The sequence below is a fragment of the Amblyraja radiata genome, chromosome 5, assembly GCF_010909765.2.
Source record: "Amblyraja radiata isolate CabotCenter1 chromosome 5, sAmbRad1.1.pri, whole genome shotgun sequence".
Lineage (NCBI taxonomy): Eukaryota > Metazoa > Chordata > Chondrichthyes > Rajiformes > Rajidae > Amblyraja > Amblyraja radiata.
Genome location: NC_045960.1, coordinates 20,441,153 through 20,468,636, shown reverse-complemented (window position 1 = coordinate 20,468,636; position 27,484 = coordinate 20,441,153). Strand labels below are relative to the sequence as shown.

General features: G+C 43.8%; 1 protein-coding gene across 1 annotated transcript; it reads left to right on the top strand.

The window, feature by feature from the left end:
• Positions 1 to 609: 609 nt before the first annotated feature.
• Positions 610 to 27,087, top strand: gcm1 (glial cells missing transcription factor 1). Its single transcript, XM_033022033.1, has 5 exons — positions 610 to 627; positions 4,278 to 4,530; positions 15,431 to 15,543; positions 23,437 to 23,559; positions 25,945 to 27,087. The coding sequence occupies exons 1-5, from the start codon at positions 610 to 612 to the stop codon at positions 26,530 to 26,532; spliced, it is 1,095 nt and encodes a 364-aa protein (XP_032877924.1). The 3' UTR covers positions 26,533 to 27,087.
• The last annotated feature ends 397 nt before the right edge of the window (positions 27,088 to 27,484 follow it).

The window sequence follows — 27,484 nt, the reverse complement described above, 5'->3', positions numbered from 1 at the left end:
TCAAGCACATTAACCTACAAACATGTACGTCTTTGGCGTGTGGGAGGAAACCGAGGATCTCGGAGAAAACTCACGCAAGTCACAGGTAGAACATATAAACTCCGTACAGACAGCACCCGTAGTCAGGATCAAACCCGGGTCTCTGGCGCTGCAAGACAGCAACTCTCTCTATCGCTGGTACCGCCCGGCCTTTTAGTTTAGGTTTAGTTTGACTTTAGTTTAGTTTCGTTAAGTTGAGTTTAGTTTGGGAAAGAACTGCAGATAGATACTGGTTTACACCAAAGATAGACACTGAAGAAGGGTCTCGACCCATTCCTTCTCTCCAAAAACGCTGCTTGGCCCTGAGTTACTCCAGCTCTTGTATCTAACGTTTACTTTAGTTTAATTTAGTTTAGTTTAGAGATACTACATAGAAACAAGCCCTTCAGCCCACGCCGACCGGCGATCACCCGTTAAGATTAGAATCTCCAGCTCCTTCTTTCACACGCACGTCTCTGGGATGTGGGGGGAATCAACATCGCCCAGAGAAAACGCTGGAAAAGCTGGAGAAGCCTAGGCGTATCTGGCGTATTTTACACAGCGGCTGCAGCACTGAGTTAAACCGCACAAATGGCAGCCGAGAATGCGGTAGGAATGAATAGCGAGGCATTCCACACGTGCCCGCACTGCGGGGCAGTGTCAAGGGCAGCGGGCATCGCTTGTTGTTGACACCATCAGGCAACATAGAAACATAGACAATAGGTGTAGGAGTAGGCCATTCAGCCCTTCGAGCCAGCACCGCCATTCAATGTGATCATGGCTGATCGATCATCCTAAATCAGAACCCCGTTCCTGCCTTCTCCCCATATCCCTTGATTCCGTTGGCCCTAAGAGCTCCAACTCTTTTAAATGCATCCAGTGAATTGGCCTCCACTGCCTTCTGAGGCAGAGAATTACACAAATTCACAACTCTCTGGGTGAATTTTTTTTCCTCATCTCTGTTCTAAATGGCCTATTCCTTATTCTTAAACTGTAGCCCCTATTTCTGGACTTCTGGACATTGGGAAACATGTTTCCTGCATCTAGCTTGTACAATCCATTAATAATTGTATATGTTTCTATAAGATACCCTCTCATCCTTCCAAATTCAAGTGAATACAAGCCCAGTCGCTCCATTCTTTCATCATATGTCAGGCCCGCCATCCTGGGAATTAATCTCCTGAACCTACGCTGCACTCCCTCAATAGCAAGAATGTCCTTCCTCAAATTAGACCGCTCAATCTGGCTGGATTGAGAAGGATCCCAACCCAAAACATCACCTATCCATATTCTCCAGGGATGCTGCCTGACCCCTTTAGTTACTCTAGCACTTCGTATCTTCTTTGTAATGTAAGTCAGCATCTGTGAATAGTGAAAGGCCTGGATAGAGTGGAGAGGATGTTTCCACTAGTGGGAGAGTGAAGGACAGAGGGCACAGACTCAGGGTAAAAGGGCGTACCTTTAGGAAGGAGATGAGGAGGAATTTGTTTAGTGATGGGTGGTGAATCTGTGGAATTCATTGGCACTGACGGCTGTGGAAGTCACGTCAGTGGGTATTTTTAAGGCAGCGATTGACAGATTCTTGATTAGTGTCAGGGGTTATGGGGAGAAGGCAGGAGAATGGGGTTAGGAAGGAAAGATAGATCAGCCATGATTGAATGAATGAATAGACTCAATGGGCAGAATGGCCTAATTCTGCTCCTAGAGTTTATGAACATCTGCAGTTTCTTGTTTCTATATCTAGGGGATCATTAGCTACAATGCTCCAAGGTTGTGCAAGATCATTTTCAGAAAGATTGTTTTTATTTGTCCTGTCTGTATTATCGAGGCACTGGTGATTCACCACCTATCCATGTTACCCAGTGATGCTGTCTGGCCCACTGAGTTACTCCAGTGCTTGGTGTTGCTTTTTTGAATTAGTGTAAATGGGTGGGTGTGAAGGTGTGTTTCCCTGATGTATATCTCTGGAACTCTCTGACTCTGAAGACACACTATTTCCTCAAAAACCATTTCCCATTGATAGCTTAATCCTAAAGAACAATAAAGGCAAACATAATAATACTGATTAGCTATATCAGTTCCCTTTGATAAAGACACTGCTATGAACCACGGTTTTTGTTCTCGAATAAGGAAAGAGGACTGGGATACAAAATGGACACGTTATCATTGATACGATATGAAGATAAAAGCCCAGTGTCTGAAATCATTAGATTAATTTTGTATTGCAATGTACAGTGAATACTTCAAATACAGTAAAGTTATAGAGAGATAACTTCAATAAGGTGTTTAATATAATAGAAACATAGAAACATAGAAAATAGGTGCAGGAGTAGGCCATTTGGCCCTTCGAGCCTGCACTGCCATTCAATATCATCGTGTCTGAAATCAAAAATATTTCCTCAAAATAAATGTAATGTTATTAAACACCTTATTAAAGCCAACTCTATAATTTACAATAACATTAGCATTCCTCATCCCTCTAACAGCAAAAACAATACCACTTTGAGCCAGACATGCAGATTGGTAAATTAATTGGCCAGTGTGAATTGCCACTAATGTGTAAGTGAGGGAACAGTTGGCGGGATTGGGACCAGTAAAGGATTAGTGTTCATACAAAGAACTGCATATGCTGGTTTACAACAAAAAAAAGACACACAGCGCTGGAGTAACTCAGCGGGTCAGGCAGCATCTCTGGAGAGCATGGACAGATGATGTTTCGAATCATGATACATCACCTATCCATGTTCTCCAGATGCTGTCTGGCCCGCTGAGTTACTCCAGCGCTTTGTATCTTTTTTTTAGAATTAGTGTAAATGGGTGGGTGTGAAGGACCTGTTTCCCTGATGTATATCCCTGGAGCTCTCTACCTCGAAGATACATTACTTCCCCTAAACATTTTCCATTGATAGCTTAACGGTAAAGAACAATAAAGGCAAACATAATAATACTGATTAGCAATATCAGTTCCTTTTGATAAAGACACTGCTATGAACCACAGTGTTTGTTCTCGAATAAGGCAAGAGAACTGGGATACAAATGGACACGTTATCATTGATTAGATATGAAGATAAAAGCCCGGTGTCTGAAAACATAAGATTGATTTTGTATTGCAATGTACAGTGAATACTTTAGAAAAGTTTTTCCTCAAAACAAAATGTAATAATATTAATCATCTTAATGATCTTTGCCACATAACATTTTGCATCATTTGACATACTGTACTATGTTGATAATAAGGTTCTTCAGCGTGAGATTATATAGTTTTTCCAGTTATGAGTTAATACACAGCGCTAGAGACCGAGGTTCGATCCTGACCTCGAGTGCTGTCTGTGTGGAGTCTGTACGTTCTCCCTGTGACTGCATAGGATTATTTCTAGTGCTCCAGTTTCCTCCCACATCCCTCAAGACAATCGAGGGTGGCACGGTGGCGCAGCGGTAGAGTTGCTGCCTCACAGGGCCAGAGACCCGGGTTCGATCCTGACTAAGTGTGCTGTCTGCACGGAGTTTGTCCGTTCTCCCCGTGACCTCGTGGGTTTTCTCTGGGTGCTCCTGTTTCTTCCCACACTTCAAAAACGTAATTGGCTTTGGTATAATTGTAAATTGTCCCTAGTTTGTAGGATAGTGTTAATGTGCAGGGATTGCTTGTCGGCGCTGACTCGGTGGGCCGAAGAGCCTCTTTCTGCACTGTAAACTAAACCAAAATAAACGAAAATAAACTAAAATAAATGAGTGGATTTATAGGTTAATTGGCCTTAGCAAATTGTCCCTAGTGTGTAGGAAGTGGATGAGAAAGTGGGACAACATAGAACTAGTGTGAATGGGTGATTGATGGTCGACTCGGTGGGCCGAAGGGCCTGTTTCCGTGCCTGATCTCTAAACTGAACATTATTAAAGTCAACATTAACAAAAGTGAATCCATCTGGTTGATTTTGGCAAAATTAGCAACATTATTATGACATATTCTTTAAAGGAAGTTGCTTCAAGCAGCTTAAATCAGTCCAGATAGACACACAGTGCTGGAGTAACTCAGTGGGCCAGGCAGCATCTCTGGGGCAAATAGTGCTGGAGTAACTCAGTGGGCCAGGCAGCATCTCTGGAGCACAAAGTGCTGGAGTAACGCAGCGGGCCAGGCAGCATCACTGGAGAACATGGATAGGTGACCTTTTGGGTCGAGACCCTTCTTTAGACTCCAGACCATGAGTGAAATTTCAAAGGTCATTATTTAAAAAAAAAATGTATTTGTTAATTTCTCTTGGCAGGATGTGCATCAATTAGACAGTTTCCAGGAATGGACGGATTCCTACGTGAAGTTCATTTATTGCGCGGACGATAAGAATGCGCAGAGGCATCAGAGTGGATGGGCGATGAGGAACACCAACAATCACAACTGTCACATCCTGAAGAAATCCTGCCTTGGAGTCATGGTTTGCACCAACGACTGCTCACTGCCCGATGGAAAAAAGATCTATCAGAGACCCGCCATATGTGACAAGGCACGACAGAAGCAGCAAAGTGAGTAACATCTTCGCATCGAGGCACAAGGTGCTTGTTCACACGAACAAAAGATGCAAAGTGGTGGAGTAACGCAGTGGGTCAGGCAGCATCTCTGGAGAACATCGAGCAGTGAAAGGCCTGGATAGAGTGAATGTGGAGAGGACATTTCCAATACTGAGAGAGTCTAGGAGCAGAGGCCACAGCCTCAAAATAAAAGGACGTGCCTCTAGAAAGGAGATGAGGATGAAATTACTTAGCAGAGGCTGGTGAATCTGTGGAATCCATTGCCACACACAATGGTGGTAAAACCATTGGGAATTTTTAAGGTGGAGATTGACAAATTCTTGATTAGTAAGGATTATGCGGAGAAGGCAGGAGAATGGGGTAAGAAGGAAAGATAGATCAGCTATGATTGAATGACAGAGTAAAATCGATTGGCGAAATGGCCGAATTCTATTCCTTTGACATGAACCTATGAACATTGTTCTCTAGAAATGCTACCTGACCCACTGAGTTACTCCGACACTTTTGTGTGTGTCTTTTTAACATCTTATCATTTGCTTTCTTATCCATGTACGGGAAAATATCCATTGGAAAAGTGGTGATAAACGTGTAATTCTGCAATTCACTCATTTCAAATCAGTCATCGATAGTCAAACAATGTGGAAACAGGCCCCAACTTACCCACGCCAACCAACATGACCCATCTACACTAGTCCCACCTGCCTGCATTTGGCCTATATCCCTAAACCTGTTCTATCCATGTATCTGTCCAATTGCTTCTTAAACATCCCTGCCTCAACTACCTCCTCCGGCAGCTCGATTCATACACCCGCCATCCTTGGTGTGAAAAAGTTACCCCTCAGATTCCTATTAAAAAAACATAATTTTAAAAAAAATTATCTGCAAATTAAATTTATAAAATTGAGTTCTATCTATGTTTGTTGTATCAAAATATACCAGAGATACTAGAGTGGTGAGAACTTTCTATAGGAAGAAACAGGTGAGATGAATCATTTTGGTTAGGTATACCGACCGGCAATCCCCATACACCAACATTAAACTTTCAAAACCTAAAGGCTTTTGTAAATTTTAGGATGGATGGGAGTTAATTTTGTATAAAATGTCGGTAGTGCCATAACCAAACAATATTGTTAGTTTTGCGTCCCCTGTTGTAGAAAATACATTTAACAGTCGTCATGTACATCAGACGTTACCAGGATTAAGAAACTTGCTATTTTAATTATTTGTGAATACAGAAAATTTTGTTTTGTTGAATAATGAATGAATGTTTGATCTGAAGTCAAAGATATTGTCCCATGATCATGAAGGGAAATTAAATATATTTCTTTTGAGAATTAGATTTAATGGAAACAAGATAGTGAGTTTAATGTAGAAACAAGGAACTTCAGATGCTGGTTTCCAAAAAAAATGACACAAAGTGGTGGAGCAACTCAGCTGGTCAGGCAATTGCTTATTTTGGTTTAGTTAACGTTATTATTGTCACGTCTACAGAGGTACAGTGAAAAGCTTTTCTGTTGCGTGCTAACCAGTCAGTGAAAATACAACACATGATTACAATCGAGCCATCCACAGTGTTCAGATACAGGATAAATGGTGTAACGTTTAGTGCAAGGTCAAGTGTAGTAAAGCCCGATTAAAAGTCCACCTCTGGAGAACATGGATTTGTGACGTTTTCCGACCAGAAACGCCACCTATCCATGTTCTCCAGAGATACTACCCGACCCGTTGAGTTACTCCAGCACTTTGCGTGCTTTAAAAAAAATCTTATGGTGGGGCAACTCAGCTGGTCGTGCATCAACTTAGTTCAGTTCAGTTTAGTTTATTATTGTCACATATACTGAGGTACAGTGACAAGCATTTCTGTGTCAAGAGTGTTTTATTGTCATATGTCCCAGATAGAACAATGAAATTCTTACTTGCTGCACAACAGAATATGCAATCATAATAAATAATATAACAAAAACTCCAAAAAGCCAATAAGAGTACAATAATAATAATAATAATAATAGTCTATTGTAGTTCATAGCTTATTCGTTGTAGTGTTTAATAGCCTGATGGCTGTAGGAAGAAGCTGTTCCTGAACCTGGATGTTACAGTTCTCAGGCTCCTGTACCTTCTTCCCGATGGCAGTGGTGAGATGAGTGTGTGGCCAGGTTGATATGGGTCTCTAATGATGTTCGCTGCCTTTTTGAGGCAGCAACTCCGATAAATCCCTTCGATGGTGGGGAGGTCAGAGCCGGTGATGGACTGGGCAGTGTTCACAACTTTTTGCAGTCTTTTCTGCTCCTGGACGTTCAAGTTGCCGAACCAGGCCACGATGCAACCAGTCAGTATGCTCTCTACTGTGCACCTGTAGAAGTTCAAGAGAATCCTCTTTGACATACCGACACTCCGTAATCTTTACGTAATGCTAACCAGTCAGCGAAAATTATGATTACAATCGAGCCGTCTACAGTGTACAGGTACAGAATAAAGGGAACAATGTTTAGTGCAAGATAAAGTCCCGTAAGGTCCAATTAAAAGTCCGCCTCTGAGAACATGTATTTATGGCCTTTCCAGACCATCTATCCATGTTCTCCAGAGATGCTACATGACCCGCTGAGTTCCTCCAGTACTTTGGATGCTTTTTTTTTTAGCATGTTATCATCAATTTTCTTATCCATGTTCGGGGAAATATCCATTGAGAATGCTGCTAATATTGTGTTTCTATAGTTCACTAATTCAGCAGTGACTTCATCAGATGTTATCAGGATTGGAGAACTGTTATTTTAATTGTTTGTGACTTCAGAAATTTTGGAATTTTGTTGAACATGAATTAATATCATTCTTTTTTTTCAAAATGGTTGATCTGGAAGGCAAGGAAATTGTCCCATGGTCATGAAGGAAATTGCAATTGTTTTCTTATCAGGGCGGCAGGGTGGTGCAGCTGTAGAGTTGATGCCTTACAGCGCTTGCAGCGCCGGAGACCTGGGTTCGATCCCAGCTACAGGTGCTGTCTATACAGAGTTTGTATGTTCTCTCCATGATCGCGTGGGTTTTCTCCGAGATCTTCGGTTTCCTCCCACACTCCAAAGACATGCAGGTTTGGAGGTTAATTGGCTTGGTATAAGTGTAAATTGTCCCTAGTGTGCGTAGGATGGTGAAAGTGAGCGGTTCAGTCCAGTCTCGGTGGGCTGAAGGACCTGTTTCCACGCTGTATCTCTAGACTAATCTAAACTAAAGAATAAAGGAGATTTAATGGAAACAGGTTATAGTAGATTTAATGTAGAAACGAGGAACTGGAGATGGTGTACAATGTGCTGGATAACTCAAAGTGCTAGAGAACATTGATAGATGACATTTCGGGTTGGCACCCTTTATACTGATTGTTAGGGGGTAGGTAGGGGGGGGGGGGGATGGGGAGAAAGCAGGAAGAGAGGAGGGGCAGTACAAAGCCTAGCAAGTGATCGGTGGAGACAGGTGGGGCGGATTGGTAGGCAGATGGTTGAACAAAGGCCAGAGATGTAAAGATAGAAGGTGTGCTACAAAAGGATTGATGACGTGAATTGCGAAGCTGGAGGAAGGAATCTTCTTGCTTTCTTCCCCCCTCCCAACAATCAGTCTGAAGAAGGGTCCTGATCCAAAAAACGTAGGATTAGTGTAAAAAGGCGGTTAATGGCTGGCGTTGAACCAATGGCCCGAAGGGCCTGTTTCCATGCTGTTTGACACTATGACTCGTATAGAAGTCACTTGCAAAGAAACTTGCACTTTGTTTTTCTAAAACCTGTCAGTTTTGTTTTACTTTTGTACGCCTACACCACCAAGGAGAGAACAATATGAACACTGCCACAGTCAAGGATGAATGAAAATTTGAATATTAAACTTATGTGCAAAACGCTTTTGCCTTGATAAAAAATGCTCAACGTTTAACTTGTATTGCTTTAGCAAAAGGAGAGCTCATGTTGATGGAGATAGGGTCAACATGGAATACATTTAAGTTTGAATTTAGTTTATTGTCACGTGTACCGAGGTACAGTGTGAAGCTTATGCTGCGTGCTAAACCAGGGCTGCCAACATTGGGTGAGAGTTGAGAGTGAGAAATTGCGAGGGAGCATAGTGACCGGGGGGGGGGGGGGGAGCTTTTGCATTTTTCAGCTTCAAATTGCGCAATCTGGTGCATATTGTAGCGAGTCTTTTAATTTACACTGGAATGCAACATTTGTGCTTCAAATTGGATTAGGTATGAATAAGGTTCGGCTAAATTACATTCCTAATTACATTCCACAGTAGAGCCAGGCTCTGATCAACAGGTGGAGCACATGAATGACCCTAGTATATTCATGTATGGAAATCAGATTATAATTCATGCTGTTATGCATATATATATATATAGAGAGAAACAAAACATAGAAACAAGGCAAGAGGAATCGGACTTCCATCACTGTTCTGCACAAATAAATCAATCAACCTTACCCTTTGACTATAGAAACAAGATGAAAATAATGTCACATATTCAACCGTATATGGTTCAATGAAATTAAGATATATATATGTAAAACACATATATGTTTCCAAATATATAAACATATATATGGAAACACGCCCTCCGGCCCACCAAGTCCACACCGACCGGCAATCTACCATACACCAGTTGTATCCTACACGCCAGGGAGAATTTACAGAAGCCAATTAACCTACAAACCTGCACTTCTTTCGGATGTGGGAGAAACTGGAATATCCAGAGAAAACCATGTGGTCATAAGGAGAATGTACAAATACTGTACAGACAGCACCCGTAGTCAGGATCAAATCTGGGTCTGTGGGTGCTGCAAGGCAGCAACTCTACCGCTGCACCAAGTCAAGTCAAGTTTATTCGTCACATACACATACGAGATGTGCAGTGAAATGAAAAGTGGCAATGCTCGCGGATTGTGCAAAAAAACCCTACAAAACAGGATAGAACGGAATCAATAATTACATAATTGTGAGAGAAAAAACAGCAATTTTAAAAAGACACCACACAACAGTAAATTGGACAGTAAGTTAGTCCCTGGTGAGGTAAGAGTTTACAGTCCTAATGGCCTCTGGGAACAAACTCCTTCTCATCCTCTCTGTTTTCACAGAATGACAGTGGAGTTAGCCTGACCGTAGCAGCTGGAACAGTCTGTTGCTGGGGTGGAAGGGGTCCCCCATTATGTTGCTGGCTCTGGATCTGCAACTCCTGATGTATAGTTCCTGCAGGGGAGTGAGTGTAGTTCCAATAGTGCGTTCGGCCAAACGCACTACTCTCTGCAGAGCCTTCCTGTCCTGGGCACAGCAGTTCCCAAACCAGATTGTGATGTTTCTGGACAAGATGCTTTCTACAGCCACTGAGTAGAAGCACTGGAGAATTCTCAGAGAGACTGAATTTCCTCAGCTGCCTGAGGTGGTAAAGGCGCTGCCTTGCCTTACTCACCAGTGCTGCAGCGTGTGATGTCCATGTCAGATCCTCTGAGATGTGGGCTCCCAGGTATTTAAAGCAGCTCACCCTATCCACAGTATCCCCATTTATCTTCAATGGTGTGTACGTCCTCGGATGTTGTGCCCTCCTAAAGTCCACGATCAGCTCCTTTGTTTTTTTGACATTCAAGAGGAGGCTGATGTCCTGACACCAGAGTGCCAGATCAGCCACCTCTTCCCGGTAGGCCTTCTCATTATTTTCAGTGATCAGGCCCACCACCACAGATTCATCAGCAAACTTGATTATAGAGTTGGAGTTGAACCTAGCCACACAGTCATGTGTGTACAGGGAGTACAGTAGGGGGCTGAGGACGCAACCCTGGGGGGATCCTGTGCTCAGGGTGAGGGACTTCGATGTATTTCCTCCCATCTTGACTACCTGGGGCCTGGCGGTGAGAAAGTCCAGTACCCAGCCCCAATTCCAGCAGCTTTTCAGCAAGTCTGGTGGGGACTATGGTATTGAACGCTGAACTGAAATCAATGAACAGCATCTCACATAGCCCCCCTTCTGGCTGTCAAGGTGAGGGAGGGTGGTGTGCAGAACCTGGGAGACTGCATCATCCGTGGATCTGTTCGGACGGTATGCAAACTGCAGCGGGTCCATGGTGCGAGGGAGGAAGGCGCAGATGTGGTTCTTGATCAGCCTCTCGAAGCATTTCATGACTACTGAGGGAGGGCCACCGGTCGGTAGTCATTCAAGCAAGCTGGGGAGGCTTTCTTTGGTACAGGTACAATTATGGATCTTTTGAAGCAGGCAAGGACCACGGACTTGGCCAGGGAGTGGTGAGCACTGGAGCAAGCTGAGCAGCACAAGACTTAGGTACTCGCCCAGATATACCATCTGGACCTATAGCTTTCCTCGTGTTCACACGCGTCAAGAGCCCTCATCACATCGTGCTCGGACAATGCGAATGTGTCTCCATCCCCAGCGGTGAACCTCCCTCCAGCCCCCCTAGCCAGTGCGCGGGCGGTGTTGTCGTTAGCCGGCGAGCTAGGGGTGACGTTTCCAGTCTCGAAACGTGCATAGAAACAGTTCAGGTCATCAGCTAGGGAGGTGACGGCACACCCGGTTGAGGGGGGGCTGCTCTGGTAGTTAGTTATAGTCCGGAGCCCCTGCCAAAGGTGTCTGGTGTCCCGCTGCTCCATCTGTGACTCCATCCTGTCCCTGTACCTCCTTTTTGCGTCCTTCACCGCCCTTCGCAGTCTGTAGGATTCTGCCTTGTAGTCATCCATATTGCCGGATGCCAGGCCGGAGTTTTAAGCAGCGGTGCGAGCATCCAAGGCAATGCGAATGGACCTGTCCACCCAGGGTTTTTGATTAGGAAAGATGCTAACCCTTACTGTGGGGACGATGTTATCGGCTAATGTTGCAATGAAGTCTGTGACCGCTTCCGCAAACTCACTGACGTCTCTGGAACTGGCTTGGAACATATTCCAGTCGACATCGCTCAGTGCATCCTGCAGCATGGCCTCTGAATGGTCAGACCACCGCTTTACTTCACCTCATCCCTGCCACTTCCCATACTATCCATTGTTTATATTCCAGCAGCAGGAAAATGGCAGCATGGTCAGATTTTCCAAAAAGAGACACCATGCCACCCCATTAAATTATTTTTTCTGTAATATATTTATTATGGTGTCACGTCAATAAAGATGAACACCTGATTCTGATTTCTGCCCTTAGTTGGATAACACACATCTCCAGTCATTGTGTTTTATGGCTGGTTTTCAACCTCTTAAGTCTGAAGGTCTCGACCCAAAACATCACCTATTCTTTATCTCCAGAGATGCTGCCTGTCCTGCTGAGTTATTCCAGCTTTCGGTGTCTACAGTTTATACCAGCACCTGCAGTTCCTTCTTACACTCTTTGTTAAGCAAAACAGGTCCTATTCTCATAATATTATTCACCTCAACTAAGTCTTTTCTTCACCTCCATTGCTGTAGAGAATACAATCCCAGTTATCAAACCTTTCTTCAAAGTGAAAAAAAAAATTCCAGCCCTGCCAATATGTTCATAAATCGCCCCTGGATCCTCTCCTGAGCAATTGCACCCTTTCTACAGTGTGTCATAGTCTTACAGCATGGAAACAGGCCCTTCATCCCAACTTGTCCATGCAGATCAAGATGCTCCATGTAAACTAGTCCCATTTTTCTGCATTTGGCCCATATCCCTTTAAACCTTGTGTGTGCCAGTGTGCGTGTAAGGGTGTGTGTTAGTTTGTGTGTGAGAGTGTGTGCCAGTGAAGCGGCGACAACACCCGGAGTGAGCGGAGACTTGGCGATGTCCGGGGAGCATTTCCCTCTCTCACCCCCTCCCCGGGAATGATGGCCGGCCCAGGTGCTCTGTGTCCAGCTAGGGTCCGGGGGAGGAGAGGGACAGTGACCCCGGGGGTCGGGCATCGGAGCGGAGCCTTAGCCCGAGATTCATCACCGCGGCTCCGGAGGCGGCACTGACCCGGTCCACTCCTGGCCCCGGGCCGGGGTTAAAACTCCATGTGGTGTGGACAGAGTGACCGACGGACACAGAGCCGGGTGGGAGGTGTGAGCGGTGCTGGGAACCATCGCCGTGTGCCACCTATCCCACCATCTGCACGGGAATGTGAATGCAGGCGAGGCAGCATCTACAGAGCGGTAGACAAAAATGCTGGAGAAATGCTTGAGTCTGAAGAAGGGTCAATCTCAGACATAGATGCTGCCTCACCCGCTGAGTTTCTCCAGCATTTTTTATCTACATTGTCATTTTAAATAGTGTGCGATGGACTTAAGCTCGATCTTTACGGGGAACCCACCGACAGAAAACTATTCTCATTGATGAGTGTGGATGAGTGTGACTTTATTTATGTATATATATATTTTTTTTTAATTTGAGCGTGAGAACATCTGTCATCAGCCTGATAGCGTGAGAATTTCGTCAAATGCGTGAGTCTCACGCTCAATGCGTGGGAGTTGGCAGCCCTTAACAGTCAGCGGAAGGACAAAACATAATTACAATCAAGCCATTGACAGTGTACAGATACAGGATAAAGGGAATAATGTGCATAACGTTTAGTGCAAGATAAAGCCAGTGAAGTCCAATCAAATATAGTCTGAGGGTCTCCGATGAGGCAGTAGTGCTCCGATGATGAGGACTGCTCTCTAGCTGTTGTTGCGATGGTTCAGTTTACCTGATAACAGCTGGTAAGAAACTGTCCCTGAATCTGGAGGTGTGCATTTTCACACTTCTATACCTTTTTCCTGATGGGAGAGGGGAGAAGAGGGAGTGGCCAGGGTTCGACTCGTCCCTGATTATGCTGCTGGTCTTGCCAAGGCAGCGTGAGGTGTAGATGGAGTCAATGGAAAGGGGGTTGCTTTGCGTGATGGTCTGGCCTGCATTTTCCCTCTCAACCCCATTCTCCAGCTTTCTCTCCATAACCCCTGACATTTAACTCTCTGCGCCAACAATCTTCAGGCTTTTAAATCACTGGTTAAATAAAGCTAAAATCATTTTTGAGTTTTTCTTAATTTTTAGTCATTGGGTCATTCAGCGGGGAAAAAGACCCTTCTGCCCAACAAGCCCACGCCAACCAAAAGTCCCATATACACTAGTCCCACTTGCCTGTGTTTGGCCCATATCCCTCCAAACCTGTCCTTTCCATGTACCTGTCAACTAGTTTCTTAAACGTTGCAACACGTTTAAATGTTCTTTAAAGTCTTTGTATTTTCTTGGTAATGCCCCATGTATTTTATCTGGAGGTTCCCAGTATAATGGGAGGAATACCTATGTGGTTCCTCAATAGTGCGTTGAGAACAAAACTAGCCTGGTTTGTTCATTTATTTGCTTACATTTAAAATAATCTAGTTTACCTGTAACATTTACAATGCCTAAGATAGATATTGTACAAAATGCTGATTGGAGAAGGGTCTGAATCCAAAATGTCACCTATTTCTTTTCTCCAGAGATGCTGCCTGATCCGCTGAGTTACTCCAGCTTTTTGTGTCTATCTTCGGTATAAACGGCACCTGCAGTTCCTTCCCACAGGCCAGACCATCACGCAATGCCTACTTGCATTTTACCTGTGCCACTACCTTGACTGTTTCTAGCACAGAAACAGGTCCTTCTGCCCACCAGGATCATGCCACCAATCAATTACCTGTCAATACAATTGCTGTCAACTTGCACCTGATCCATGACATAATGAGTCATGGTGATTTGAAGTGCTCGTTTAGTTTAGTTTAGTTCAGAGATACAGTGTGAAAACAAGCCCTTCAGACCACAGAGTCTGCGTCAACCAGCGATCCACGCAGACTAACACTGTCCTACACACAGACTCAGGTTCGATCCAGACTACGGGTGCTGTCTGTAAGGGGTTTGTACGTCCTCCCTGTAACAGCGTGGGTTTTCTCCGGGTTCTCCGGTTTCCTCCCACACTCCAAAGATGTGCAGGTTTGTAGGCTAATTGGCTTCTGTAAATTGTAAATTGTCCCTAGTGCTAGTGTACAGGGTAGTGCTAGTGTACAGGGTGATCGCTGGTTGGCGTACACATACACTCACAAACACATACACACACACACACACACACACACACACACACACACACACACACACACACACACACACACACACACACACACACACACACACACACACAAACACATACACACTCACTGACTCACACACCATATATATGGCAGTAAACGTTCTTGAATACTCACACGGCTGAGCGCGGCCTCACCACTTTGGGGCTTCCACAATCAGCGTGACCTCTGCACTTACCGGAAATTACGCAATCAGCGCTACCTGTCCACTAAGCGGAAGTCACGAAATGTGCGGGACTTTTGAACCAAACACAGTCGGACCTAATGAAACATTGCAGTTACAAGCACAGGCAGGGCAGCAGGCCAAACAACTCATGGCATTGTCATTAAGGGCTAACAAATCATTTATTGCAAGTACATTGCAGACTCACAGTTCTGTTGATTCACAGCTTAGAATGAGAGTCGTGACCTCTCCCTCGCGATCTTGCAGAGTGACTGAGTCACGTCCAGGCATCCAGGGTTTTATAGTCCTGCCCCCCCCCCCCCTCCACCCCTCGGAAGGGGCGTTACCTTCAGCGCGGTGATTGACAGACGAGAGGATCTCAAGTTTTTTAAACACTCATAACTTTTTTTTTTTTCATCGATGGGAAAAATCCTCGGGGCCTGCTCAGCAGTGAGTACGATGGCCAAAAATCATAACGATATATATTAGCGTTTTTTCTAAAATCAATATACAGCGCAGACAGGAAGTGGTCAAGATGAGACTTTAAATTATATAGATAAATAATTCCTCATTTGGACTAGAACGCAATACTCAGGATATATGTAACTTTGTCCATGGGTAAGGCAAGGATGTAAACTAAAGTCGACAAGTCCTTGAGAAATGTACTTGTCATTACAGAGAAGTGCTGTCCACACTGTGGGGCTGCCTTGAGCCTGCTACCGTGTCGAGGGCACGGGGGTTACCCCGTCACCAACTTCTGGAGACATGAAGAAAAATGCATCTTTTTTCAGGTTGGTGTCACCCTCTTTACAAACACGTATGTCAAATACACTGAAACGTGGATAAATGTACCGTTCATTGCCTCCCCCTCCCCCCCCAATATTCCTCTGAAACGTTCTTCTTTAAACACTCTCTATATAAACTTTCTCCCCAGATTTCTCTAGTTAAAATCTCTATGATTGGCTGCGACTTTTCTTACTTACATTTATGTTCCCAAGGACTTAGCAGTATGGAATTACGCCTCATCCTCGAGAGGTCTTTCTGCTCTTGAGAACTGGAGTTTTTTTTAAACCTACACCTCACCTAACTTGATGATAAATTATTATTTGCATAATTCCCACTCTTTGTTTATCATCTTGTAACCTGGTTTGTGTAGGAAGGACACAAAATGCTGGAGTAACTCAGCGCGACAGGCAGCATGTGTAGGAAGCCCATGTGTAAGAAGGAACTGCAGATGCTGGTTTACACCAAAGATAGACACAAAGTGCTGGAGTAACTTAGCGGGTCAGGCAGGATTTCTGGAGAAAAAGGATGGGTGATGTTTGAGGTCAAGACCCTTCATCAGACCCAACCTACACATCGGTTACCACAAACGTGCACGCACTTACCAGAGGGATGCTTGGGCTGTTAACATTTTTGGGAAAACAAGAAGACGGATGCAAATTGAAGCACTGTGGCTTTGTTTATTTAAATGTATTTTAAGGATTTTAAGAAATGTTTTTCCTTACAAAACATGCAACAACAAATGAAAAGCACCAATGATTCAATGATACTTTATTGTCACATGTACTTAGATACAGTGAAACACTTTATTTTGCCTACCAACCTGGTAAAATCATCTAACAGACCTCACCTGGGCAGTACACAAGTGTCGCCACGTTTTGGGGCCGTCAAAGTTACAAAAGTTTGTTGAATAGTCCTGTCTACTGCCTGCTGCCGCACGTGGACACACCCCAACCTCCCCTTCATTCTCGGCAGCCCTCGTCACTCGGCCCAACAGTCCCAAGCCACCATCTACTTTCAATGGAGACCATCGGACTATCTTTGATCGGACTTTACTGGACTTTATCTAGCACTAAACGTTTATTCTGTGTCTGTACACCGTGGACGGCTCGATTGTAATCATGTATAGTCTTTCCGCTGACTGGATAGCACGCAACAAAAATGCTTTTCACTGTACCTTGCTACACGTGATATTCAATACTAATTCACTAAATTATAATCCCATAAATGAAAGAAAATAATATTTTGTAGCATTGGCACAGCTGATAGAGACGTTGCTTCATAGCACCAGTCACCCCGATTCAAACCTGACCTCCGGTGCTGTCCATGTGGAGTTGCACGTTGTCCCTGTGAACATGTGGGTTGCCTACGGGTGATTTGATTTCTTTCTACATCCCAAAGTAGTGCAACTGTCTCCTGGTGTGTAGGTGAGTTGTAAGATATTACAGCAGTAGCATGTACTGTAGATAGAAACCAAGCACAGGTTCCCAGTACATGCTGTTGCCAGTATGGTTCTTCTTTATTTTACAGAAGTACGCTGCGCATGCCCACATATATTCACGAGACTGATAAGATAATGAATATATCAAATGTCACAAATTACACCATTCTGGTACTCAGTTTGGTTTAGTTTAGAGATACAGTGTGGAAACAGGCTCTTCGGACCACTGAGTCCACACCAACCAGCGATCCCCGCACATTAACACTATCCTACGCACACTAGGGACAATTTACACTTATACTAAGACAATTAACCTCCAAACCTGTACGTCTTTGGAGTGTGGGAGGAAATCAAAGATCTCGGCGAAAAACCCACGCAGGTCACGGGGAGAACGTATAAACTCCATATAGACAGCACCAGTAGTTGGGATCGAACCCGGGTCTCCGGCGCTGCAAGCGCTGTGCGGCAACAACCCTATCGCTGCACCACTGTGCCGCCCTTAAAGTTCTTAAAGTTACAGTTACCATTATATATACAATTATATACACTACCTGGTGGTTGATGGAAATGGGTGGAGAATAGGCTACAGAAAAACTTGGTGGGGACTGGGATTGCTCTATAAGCTTCAGACACTCGGTGAGCCGGAATGGGTTCTTTCACCATGTGAAAATACAATGTAGAGCATTTTGACTTATTTTACAAAGTTAGGATAATATGTAAATACCTTAAGTTTAGCTTAGTTTCGTTTAGTATACTGATACAACGCGGACACGGGCCCTTTGGCCCACGCCGACAAACGGTCCCTGTAAACTAACGCAATCCTGCACACACCAGGGACAATTTACAATTTTACCAAGCCAATTAACCTACAAACCTGTACTTCTTTGGAGTGTGGAGGAAACCGGAGCACCCGGAGAAAACCCACACAGGTCACGAGGAGAACGTAAAAACTCCGTACGGACAGCATGCATAGTCAGATGGAACCCAGGTCTCTGGCGCTGTAAGGCAGCAGTATTATCACTATGTCACACAGTTCTTGTTACGCCACTAATTTCAGAAAACTGCATTGGAGAAAGGCACCAGAACACACTATGCAGAGGAGCAGGCTGTGGGTGACAATTTCTGAATTTCCATGCTGAACTGCACAATTTAGAAGTTTCTGTTGATTTTCTCCCTTATGACTGAGACCATTGATAACTGATTATTTCCCATTGTAAATTCCAGTCATTTATAGAGTATATAAAATAATGAGAGGAATAGATCAGGTAGACGGTAGAAAATAAATGTCCTTCATGTCATTTCTAAGGTGGTGGTTTAAGTTTTTAAAAGATGTCAGTGTGCCTTGCTGAAACTAATAGATGCAAGTCGTTTCATACAAACATAGAAACGTAGAAAATAGGTGCAGGTGGAGGCCATTCGGCCCTTCGAGCCAGCACCGGCATTCATTGTGATCATGGCTGATCATCCCCTATCAATAACCCGTGCCTGCCTTCTCTCCATATCCCTTGACTCCACTAGCCCCCAGAGCTCTATCTAACTCTCTCTTAAATCCATCCAGTGACTTGGCCTCCACTGCCCTCTGTGGCAGGAAATTCCATAAATTCACAACTCTCTGGGTGAAAAAGTTTTTTCTCACCTCAGTCTTAAATGACCTCCCCTTTATTCTAAGACTGTGGCCCCTGGTTCTGGACTCACCCAACATTGGGAACATTTTTCCTGCATCTAGCATAACCAGTCCTTTTATAATTTTATATGTTTCTATAAGATATCCCCTCATCCTTCTAAACTCCAGTAAATACAAGCCTAGTCTTTTCAATCTTTCCTCATATGACAGTTCCGCCATCCCAGGGATCAATCTCGTGAACCTACGCTGCACTGCCTCAATCACAAGGATGTCCTTCCTCAAATTAGGAGACCAAAACTGTACACTATACTGCAGATGTGGTCTCGATTTCCTCACTGAAAGATTTGCACATCCGTTAGTTGAACATAGTGTGTTATAGTCATAGAGTGATACAGTGTGGAAACAAGACTTTCGAGTCTCATCTGCCTACATCCCTATAAACCTGTCCTATCCATATACCTCTCCAATTGTTTCTTAAACATTGCAATAGTCCCTGCCTCAACTACATCCTCTGGCAACTTGTTCCATACACCACCCTTTACATGAAAAAGTTGCCCCTCAGATTCCTACTAAATCTTTCCCCCCTCACCTTAAACCTAAGTCATCCGGTTCTCCATTCCCCTACTATGGCCAAGATTTTCTACCATCTACCCGATCTATTCCTCTCATGATTTGATACACCTTTATAAGATCACACTTCATCCTCCTGCTCTCTAAGGAATAGAGTCCAAGCCTGCTCAACCTCTCCCTATAGCTCAGACCCTTGAGTCCTGGAAACATCCTCGTAAATCTTCTCTGCATCCTTTCCAGCTTGACAAAATCTTTCCGATAACATGGTTCCCAGAACTGAACACAACCCTCTAAATGGAGCCTCACCAATGTCTTATATAACTGCAACATGACCTCCCAACTTCTATACTCAGTAGTCTGACTGATGAAGGCCAATGTGCCAAAAGCCTATTTGACCACCTTACCTACCTGTGACACCACCTTCAAGGAACTATGTAGTTGAACAAAGTGTGTTATTGTACGTCAGTGAAGGGTCTTCCACTGTTTCTTGTACATAAGTAAAGGAACTTCAGATTTCTTTCTGGTACATCAGTGCCCAGTCCAGTTTAGAGACACAGCACATGAATAGGTCATTATTGCAACAATCTAGATTCACAAAAATAAAAGATTTTGGCCAGGGAGAAGGTTTTGGTGATTTTATTCAGTCCTGAGATGATGATTCTCCAATTTTACATCTGCAAATTCTTTGACATTTAAAACTAGGAACACCATCCAGACTACAGCAGATAGTTCAAACATGACCCCATTGTCCATTTCTATGACATATTCAAGATTCAAGAGTGTTTTATTACGTTCCAGATAGATCAATGAAAATCTTACTTGAAGCAGCACAACATATATATATATATATATATATATATACATACTTACACACACACACACACACATACAAATAATAGTACAAAAGGACAAAAAGCAATGTCCCCAAGTCTACGTAATTCAGAGCTTATTAGGAGGTTGTAGTGTTTCATGGCCTGATGGCTGTAGGGAAAAAACTGTTCCTGAACCTGGACCTTAGTTTTCAGGCTCCTGTACCTTCTTCCCAATGGCAGGGATGAAATGAGTGTGGCCTGGTTGATGTGGGTCTCTGATGATGCTGTCTGCCTTTTTGAGTCAGTGACTCCTGTACAGGGCCAGATTTAGATGAAGAGAGGCCCTAGGCTGTTCCACTTGTGAGGCCCCTCCCAATCCCCACCCCCATGACTAGAGGAAGATGGTCCACCAGATTGACACCGATTTGCAGCCGATCGTGGCCAATGAGATAGCATATGTAAGAAAGGCCTATGACAGTGTCAAAAATATTATACACCTTGCAGGGCTCTCCTTTCATTTTTTTTCTCTGTTGTCAGCCGGGCAACCGTGGCAGCTTTTTAAGTTGCCAAATGACAGTTTAGGTGGTCATTTAAGACGGTTTGCATGACTCGTGTGATAATGTGCTCGGACGAAGTGCGTAGTTACCAGTCGGAAATATGGTCAATGAAGCATTCACATATTATTTCTGCTTCAAATAAAGTCACAAACTAAACATATTCACCAATCAAGACATGATATATACCACAATGACATGCAGCAAAATTATAATACAGTATCTCATCTCTTTTTACACGTTGCAATGAATGCAATTTCTATTATTTCTTCCCACTTCCAAACAAAAATGTGGTTGGATTATTCAGCGTATGATCAACCTCAGTGAGACCAAGCGTAGGCTTGGCGATCGCTTCGCACAACACCTCCACTCAGTTCGCAATAACCAACCTGATCTCCCGGTGGCTCAACGTTTCAACTCCCCCTCCCATTCTGAATCCGACCTTTCTATCCTGGGCCTCCTCCATGGCCAGAGTGAGACCCACCGCAAATTGGAGGAGCAGCACCTCATATTTTGCTTGGGTAGTTTACACCCCAGCGGTATGAACATTGACTTCTTCAATTTCAGGTAGTCCCTGCTTTCTCCGCCCCTTCCCATCTCTCCCTCAGCCCACTGTCTCCGCCACTTCCTTTCTTCTTCCCGTCCCCCTGCACCCTCACATCAGTCTGAAGAAGGGTCTCGACCCGAAACGTCGCCTATTTCCTTCGCTCCATAGATGCTGCCTCACCCGCTGAGTTTCTCCAGCATTTTTGTCTACCCATTCACACAAGTTCTGTTATCCCACTTTCCTAACCCACTCCCTACACATTAGGGGCAATTTTACAGAGACAAGTTAACCTACAAAGCCAATGCGACTTTGGGATGTGGGAGGAATCCCACACGCTTGCAGGGAGAATGTGCAAATTCAACACAGACAGTGCCCGAGGGCAGGATTAAACACAGATCTCTGGTGTGTGAGGCAGCAAATCCACCAGCTGTGCCACTATATTTTGTTTTCCAACACACAAGAAATTATACGTTGATAACTTTGGGTACTAACAAAATGAAAATATCCATTTTCAGTCTTAAATCTCCAAGTGACGCTATGTCTCCCTTTACAGCTACTGTATGTTTTAAATCAATTCAAGACTATGTGGCAGTACATTGGCCATAAAGTTGCTGCCAGAGACCCGGAATTGATCCTGAATATGGGTGCTGTCTGTATGAAGTTTGCTCCTTTTCCCTTTGATCGCATGGGTTTTCAATGGGTGATCTTGTGTCCTTCCACATTCCAAAGGTGTGCAGGAACCTATTTCAGACCCAACCCAAAACTTAATATTTTCCTTTTGTCCAGAGATTCTGTCTGACCTGTTAAGTTACTCCAGCTTTTTGTGTCTATCTTCAGTTTAAACCAGCATCTGCAGTTCCTTCCTACACACACGATACTATACGATAGAACTTTATTAATCCCAGGAGGGAAATTGTGTGTGTGTGGGCATATATATTACACGCACACACACACATATATATATATATATATAGTTATATATTCATATATAAATATACACCATTTTGTTTTCTCGTTTATAACATTGTTTAGAGAGTACTATGTTTACATATTCTGTTGGTACTGCTGCAAGTAAGGATTTTATTGTTCTAACTGGGACGTAAGAGAATAAAACACTCTTGACTTGACTTACTCCTCTAATGTGTGGGATAGAACTAGTGTACGGGTGATCGGTGGTCGGCGTGGACTCGGTGGGCCGAAGGGCCTGTTTCCACGCTGTATCTTTAAATTAAACTAAAAACACTGAAAACCAGAGGGAGTCTAAAGAAGAGTCTCTACCCGAAACATCACCCAATTTCTTCTATCCAGAGATGCTGGCTGCACGATGGAGTTCCCCTGCACAATTAAAGCATGGAATAGTCTTCACCCTACCATAGATACCCAACCAGACGCAACTAAATTTAAGGTAGCTCTTTTTTACTCAAGAACCCTTTTTTGTTTAAGTCCAAGTCAAGAGTCAAGAGAGTTGTATTGTCATGTGTCCCAGACAGGACAATGAAATTCTTGCTTGCTGCCGCACAACAGAATATGTAAACATAATACAGAACAGGAGATAAAAGTTCAGTGTGTTTATATACCATAGACCATATATATACACAATAAATAAACAGATAAAATGCAATAGGCTGTTATTGTTAAGTCCTCCACCATCTCCAGTTTAAATTCCATTTAGAATATTTTTGGAGGACAAGGAAACCAGAAACAAGAGCTACTCCAGGGAGTTACTCCAGCTCCAGCGAGTGATTCTGCGTTGGTTTTCAGCGGTTGCGGCGAGGCAGCGACCGGACAGCAATGGTGGCCGGATCTCCCACAATTCAAAGCGAGGGAGAAAGTGCCCAGCGCTGACCAATTGCCGTGGGCGTGCACATCCGCAGGGCGACCGATGTTGTGCTGGATGCATGTGCGCATGTGCAGGGGGAGGATGTGCTGGCCGTAGCAGTGCGCATGTGCAAGGCGGCCTACCGTGCCGGTGGATGAGGAGCGAGCGGATACGGAGAGTGACAGAGAGAGAGAGAGAGATAGAGAGGGGTGCCCGCCCAGAGTTGAACGGCAGGTGTCCTACCCTGGCCGGAGGCCCCCTAGATTTCGAGACCCTAGGCTTCAGCCTATGAAGCCTAGTGGTAAATCCGATTCTGCGAGGCCCCCCTAGATCTTGAGGCCCTAAACATAAGCCTATGAAGCCTATACGTAAATCCAGCCCTGCTCCTGTAAATCCCTTCAATGGTGGGGAAGTCAGAACCTGTGATGGACTGGACAGTGTTCACCACTTCATGCAGCCTTCTTCACTCCTGGACGTTAGAATTGCCGAACCAGGCCTTGATTCACATGCCCTACATTTTGTTTTACTGGGCAGGCTAAGGGCATGCATGATCATCCTAGACCAGAGACAAAGACAGAAGCTGAAGCAAGGAGGTCCATCAACAAAAAGAGACCATATACTGAAAATGGATGTTATAAAGACAAAAGGGAACTGCAGGTAAGTGTGCATTAATGGTGACTGCTTGGGAAAGGTGAATTGGATCTGTGCAGACCAGATCTGCATAGCCATTTTAGGGGGAAAAATGGTCAAGTCAGACTTGGTTGAGGTAACGATTTAAAGTTTCTTTGAGAGAACAAACTTCTTGGCCTTCATATACCACGTGTCCAAAAGTTTAAAGACAAAAGCATTTATTGTGTTGTGGAAAGTTAGTCCAATCTCATTGATCTGTGTAGCAAAAGCTAGCGCATAAAATAATTTAAAACATTGGAGAATTTGATTTTTTGACATATTCAGCATGCAATTACAATCTGTGTACATTAAATCTTTTTAGGACTCTGGACTTTCAGAAAGCCTTTGATTAGGTCACACAGGGCAAAATTAGAGCACGTGGTATTAGGGGTAGGGTATTGACATGGATAGAAAATGGGTTGGCAGGCAGGAAACAAAGAGTAGGAATTAACGTGTCCCTTTCAGAATGGCAGGCAGTGACTAGTGGGGTGCCGCAAGGCTCGGTGCCAGGACCACTGCTATTTGCAATATATATTAATGATTTAGATGAAGGAATTAAAAGTAACATTACCAAATTTGCAGATGACACAAAACTGGCTGGCAGTGTGAACTATGAAGAGGATGCTATGAGGATGCAGGGTGACTTGGACAGGTTGGGTGAGTGGGCAGATACATGGTAGATGCAGTATAATGTGGATAAATGTGAGGTTATCCACTTTGGTGGCAAGAACAAGGAGGCAGATTATTATCTGAATGGTGTCAGATTAGGAAAAGACTAAATGCAACAAGACCTGGGTGTGCTTGTACATCAGTCACTGAAAGTAAACATGCAGGTACAGCAGGCGGTGAAGAAAGCTAATGGCATGTTGGCCTTCATAACTAGAGGATTTGAGTATAGGATCAAAGAGTTGTACAGGGCCCTGGTGAGACCATTCCTGGAGTATTGTGTGCAGTTTTGGTCTCCTAATTTGAGGAAGGACATTCTTGCTATTGAGGGAGTACAGAATAGGTTCACCAGGTTACCGCAATTCCCAGGATGGTGGGACTGTCATATGATTAAAGAATGGAACGAGTGGGCTTGTATTCACTGGAATTAGAAGGATGAGAGGGTATCTTATAGAAACATAAAATTATTAAGGGATTGGACAAGCTAGATCATTATGGATGATTACATTGAATGGCGGTGCTGGCTCATAGGGCCAAGTGGCCTACTCCTGCACCTATTTTCTATGCATCTATGCCAAACACTAATTATAACTTGGTAATGTATTCTGTAAATGGCTGCCATAATCCCCTTTCAACAAGTCCCAGCCTAGCGCGGCACGGTGGTGCAGCGGTAGAGTTTCCGCCTTATAGCACCAGAGACACGGGTTCGATCCTGACCACGGGTGCTGTATGCACAGTGTTTGTATGTTCTCCCTGTGACCGCATGGGTTTTCTCCGGGTGCTCCGGATTCCTACCACACTCCAAAGACGTACAGGTTTGTAGGTTAATTGGCTTCTGTAAATGACCCCTTGTTTGTGTGTGTAGGATTGTGTTAGTGTGCAGGGATCCACACTGTATCTCTAAACTAAACATTGAATGACATGCCAAATCTCTTTAAATATCTGGGCAATTTGAAGTGTTTTCACGTTTTCTTCAGGTCATCTGAGATATTAACAACCGAGTATTTTAATTTTTAAACACGCTCCTCCCCTGAAAACTGTCTTGTGAACTCCTAACTTCCTCTTCTGAAGTCAACGGTTACTTGGTTTTGTTGACAATTGCTTTAGTCAGACGGTGGTGAATCTGTGGAATTCATTGTCACAAACGACTGAGTAAAGCAATCTGACGTCTGATGAAAGCACCTGTACTAATCAAGAATCTATCTGATTGTCACGATGGCTATTTTTAAGGTGGAGATTGATTGATTCGTGATTAGTACAGATGTCAGGGGTTATGGGGAAAAGGCAGGAGAATGGTGTTTGAGGGAAGGATAGACCAGCCACGATTGAATGGCAGAGTAGACTTGATGGACCGAATGGCCTAATTCTGCTCCTAGAACCTATGAACTTACATTGAATGAGACCAGTCAACCATGTGCTCCATCTCTTTCCTCTATGTTGCCTCATCACCAGACATGATATGGCGGCTAACCGTCTTATAGAACCTCAGCAGGATATTCCTGTTTTTGTATTCTAGTCCTCTCAAAATAAATGCTAGCATTGCATTCGCCATCCTTACTACTGATTTGACTTGCAAATTAACTTTTTGGAGAATCGTGCATCAAGTTGAGTTGCACCTTGGAGTTCTTTTACGTGAAAGGTAGTTTTTAAGCTCAAGTTAAATTGCGTAGCAAATTATTAATTGTTACACTTTTGTCCCCCCCCCAGTCATTAACAGGGATAACTGAATGTGAAGGAGCTCAAGCAACGTTTACCTCCAACAACAGAAGCATTTTCTCCAGTCTCTATGTCAATAAAAACCTGGAAGATTGTTTTGCACTGGAGAACGTTCCCAACAATCAGTGCCTGTCGTACACCAATGGGCATGATTTTGGAAAGTCGACCTACCTTTACGATCCTTGTGAAATGGATATTAGCAGGTTTTACAGCAGGTGTGCACAATATAGCGGAGGGTGCCAATATCCTGGGAATTACAGTAGCCCCGGAACAAACTGCAGTACAAATTATGAGTGCGGAGAGTATCCCAACTGGAATAAAATTCCTTTAGGGAAGACTGCTTACAGCAATTCTTTTATCAGATATTCTCAAGGTCCGTCAGAGACTGGCAACGAAGCTGCTAGCCCCAAAAACCTACGAGATCCAGCACTGCACACACAATCTGCAGCAAGCAACGTGAACAAAATGGTCTACCAAACCTCAAAGCCCAATCTGGATGAATACGGAGATTATGTATATGACACGATGTTCCTGCAAAATCAGAGCACCTACATACCTGCAGCCATGTACCCTGTGTAGGGGTCTACCACCAAAAAGATTAACCGTTCTGGGAAGCGTGGAAGAAAGGTGCCAATATCGCTCACCAACAAACTGCAACCAGTTGATCCTTAACTAAAACATCAATGAAGTGAAACCGAGAATTATTTAACTTTCCAGCCGTATGTTACTAAACACCTCTCCATCTTAAGATACAACTCATTTAAAGGAACTGCAATCGGATATGGGATTGACTTTTCCAGAGATTTAACACTAAATATTGGGTGACATTTTCAGCTTTATATAAAAGACCATTAAAAAAAAAAGTAACAGGAACTTGACAGCTAAGGTAGTATATTTGAACAAGGACCAACATTTGTGTTAGTGCAACGTTCCGCAGCATGTTGTGATAACCATTATCTTTGACAAATGATATCTGATCAAAGCTTTCTGAAATTTGGTACAGCAACAACGATATATCATGTGTTCTCCAGTGTACATAAATGGCAGCAATATAGTCAGAGAGATACAGTGTAGAAACAGGCCCTTCAGCCCAACTTGCCCACACCGGCCAACATGTCCCAGCTACACTAGTCCCACCTGCCTACGTTTGGCCATATCCTTCCAAACCTGTCCTATCCATGTACCTATCTAACTGTTTCTTAAATGTTGGCATAGTTCCTGCCTCAACTACCTCCTCTGGCAGCTTATTCCATATACCACCACCCTTTGTATGAAAAATATTCGCAACAGCTGAAAGTAAAAGGATCACACTTTGACACTTACTTAAGGTGTGATGAATTCATAAATTACATTATATTATACAGACATTGTCCTCGAATTAGACCTATTCCAACACTTTGTTTCACACGGAAGGCCTTGGAATGTTACATATTTAATATCTCAGAGAATCAAGGGTACATTATTTATCCCCATTTTCCTACTTTCAGTATTATGCTCATAAGTGATAGGAGCAGAATTAGGGCATTTGGCC

Excerpts from the sequence above, each read along its gene's own strand:
- gcm1 (XM_033022033.1), top strand. Across the intron at positions 15,544-23,436 it reads AAAAATGCATCTTTTTTCAG|GCTAAGGGCATGCATGATCA; the intron begins GTTGGTGTCACC and ends TTTACTGGGCAG. Across the intron at positions 23,560-25,944 it reads AAGACAAAAGGGAACTGCAG|TCATTAACAGGGATAACTGA; the intron begins GTAAGTGTGCAT and ends TCCCCCCCCCAG.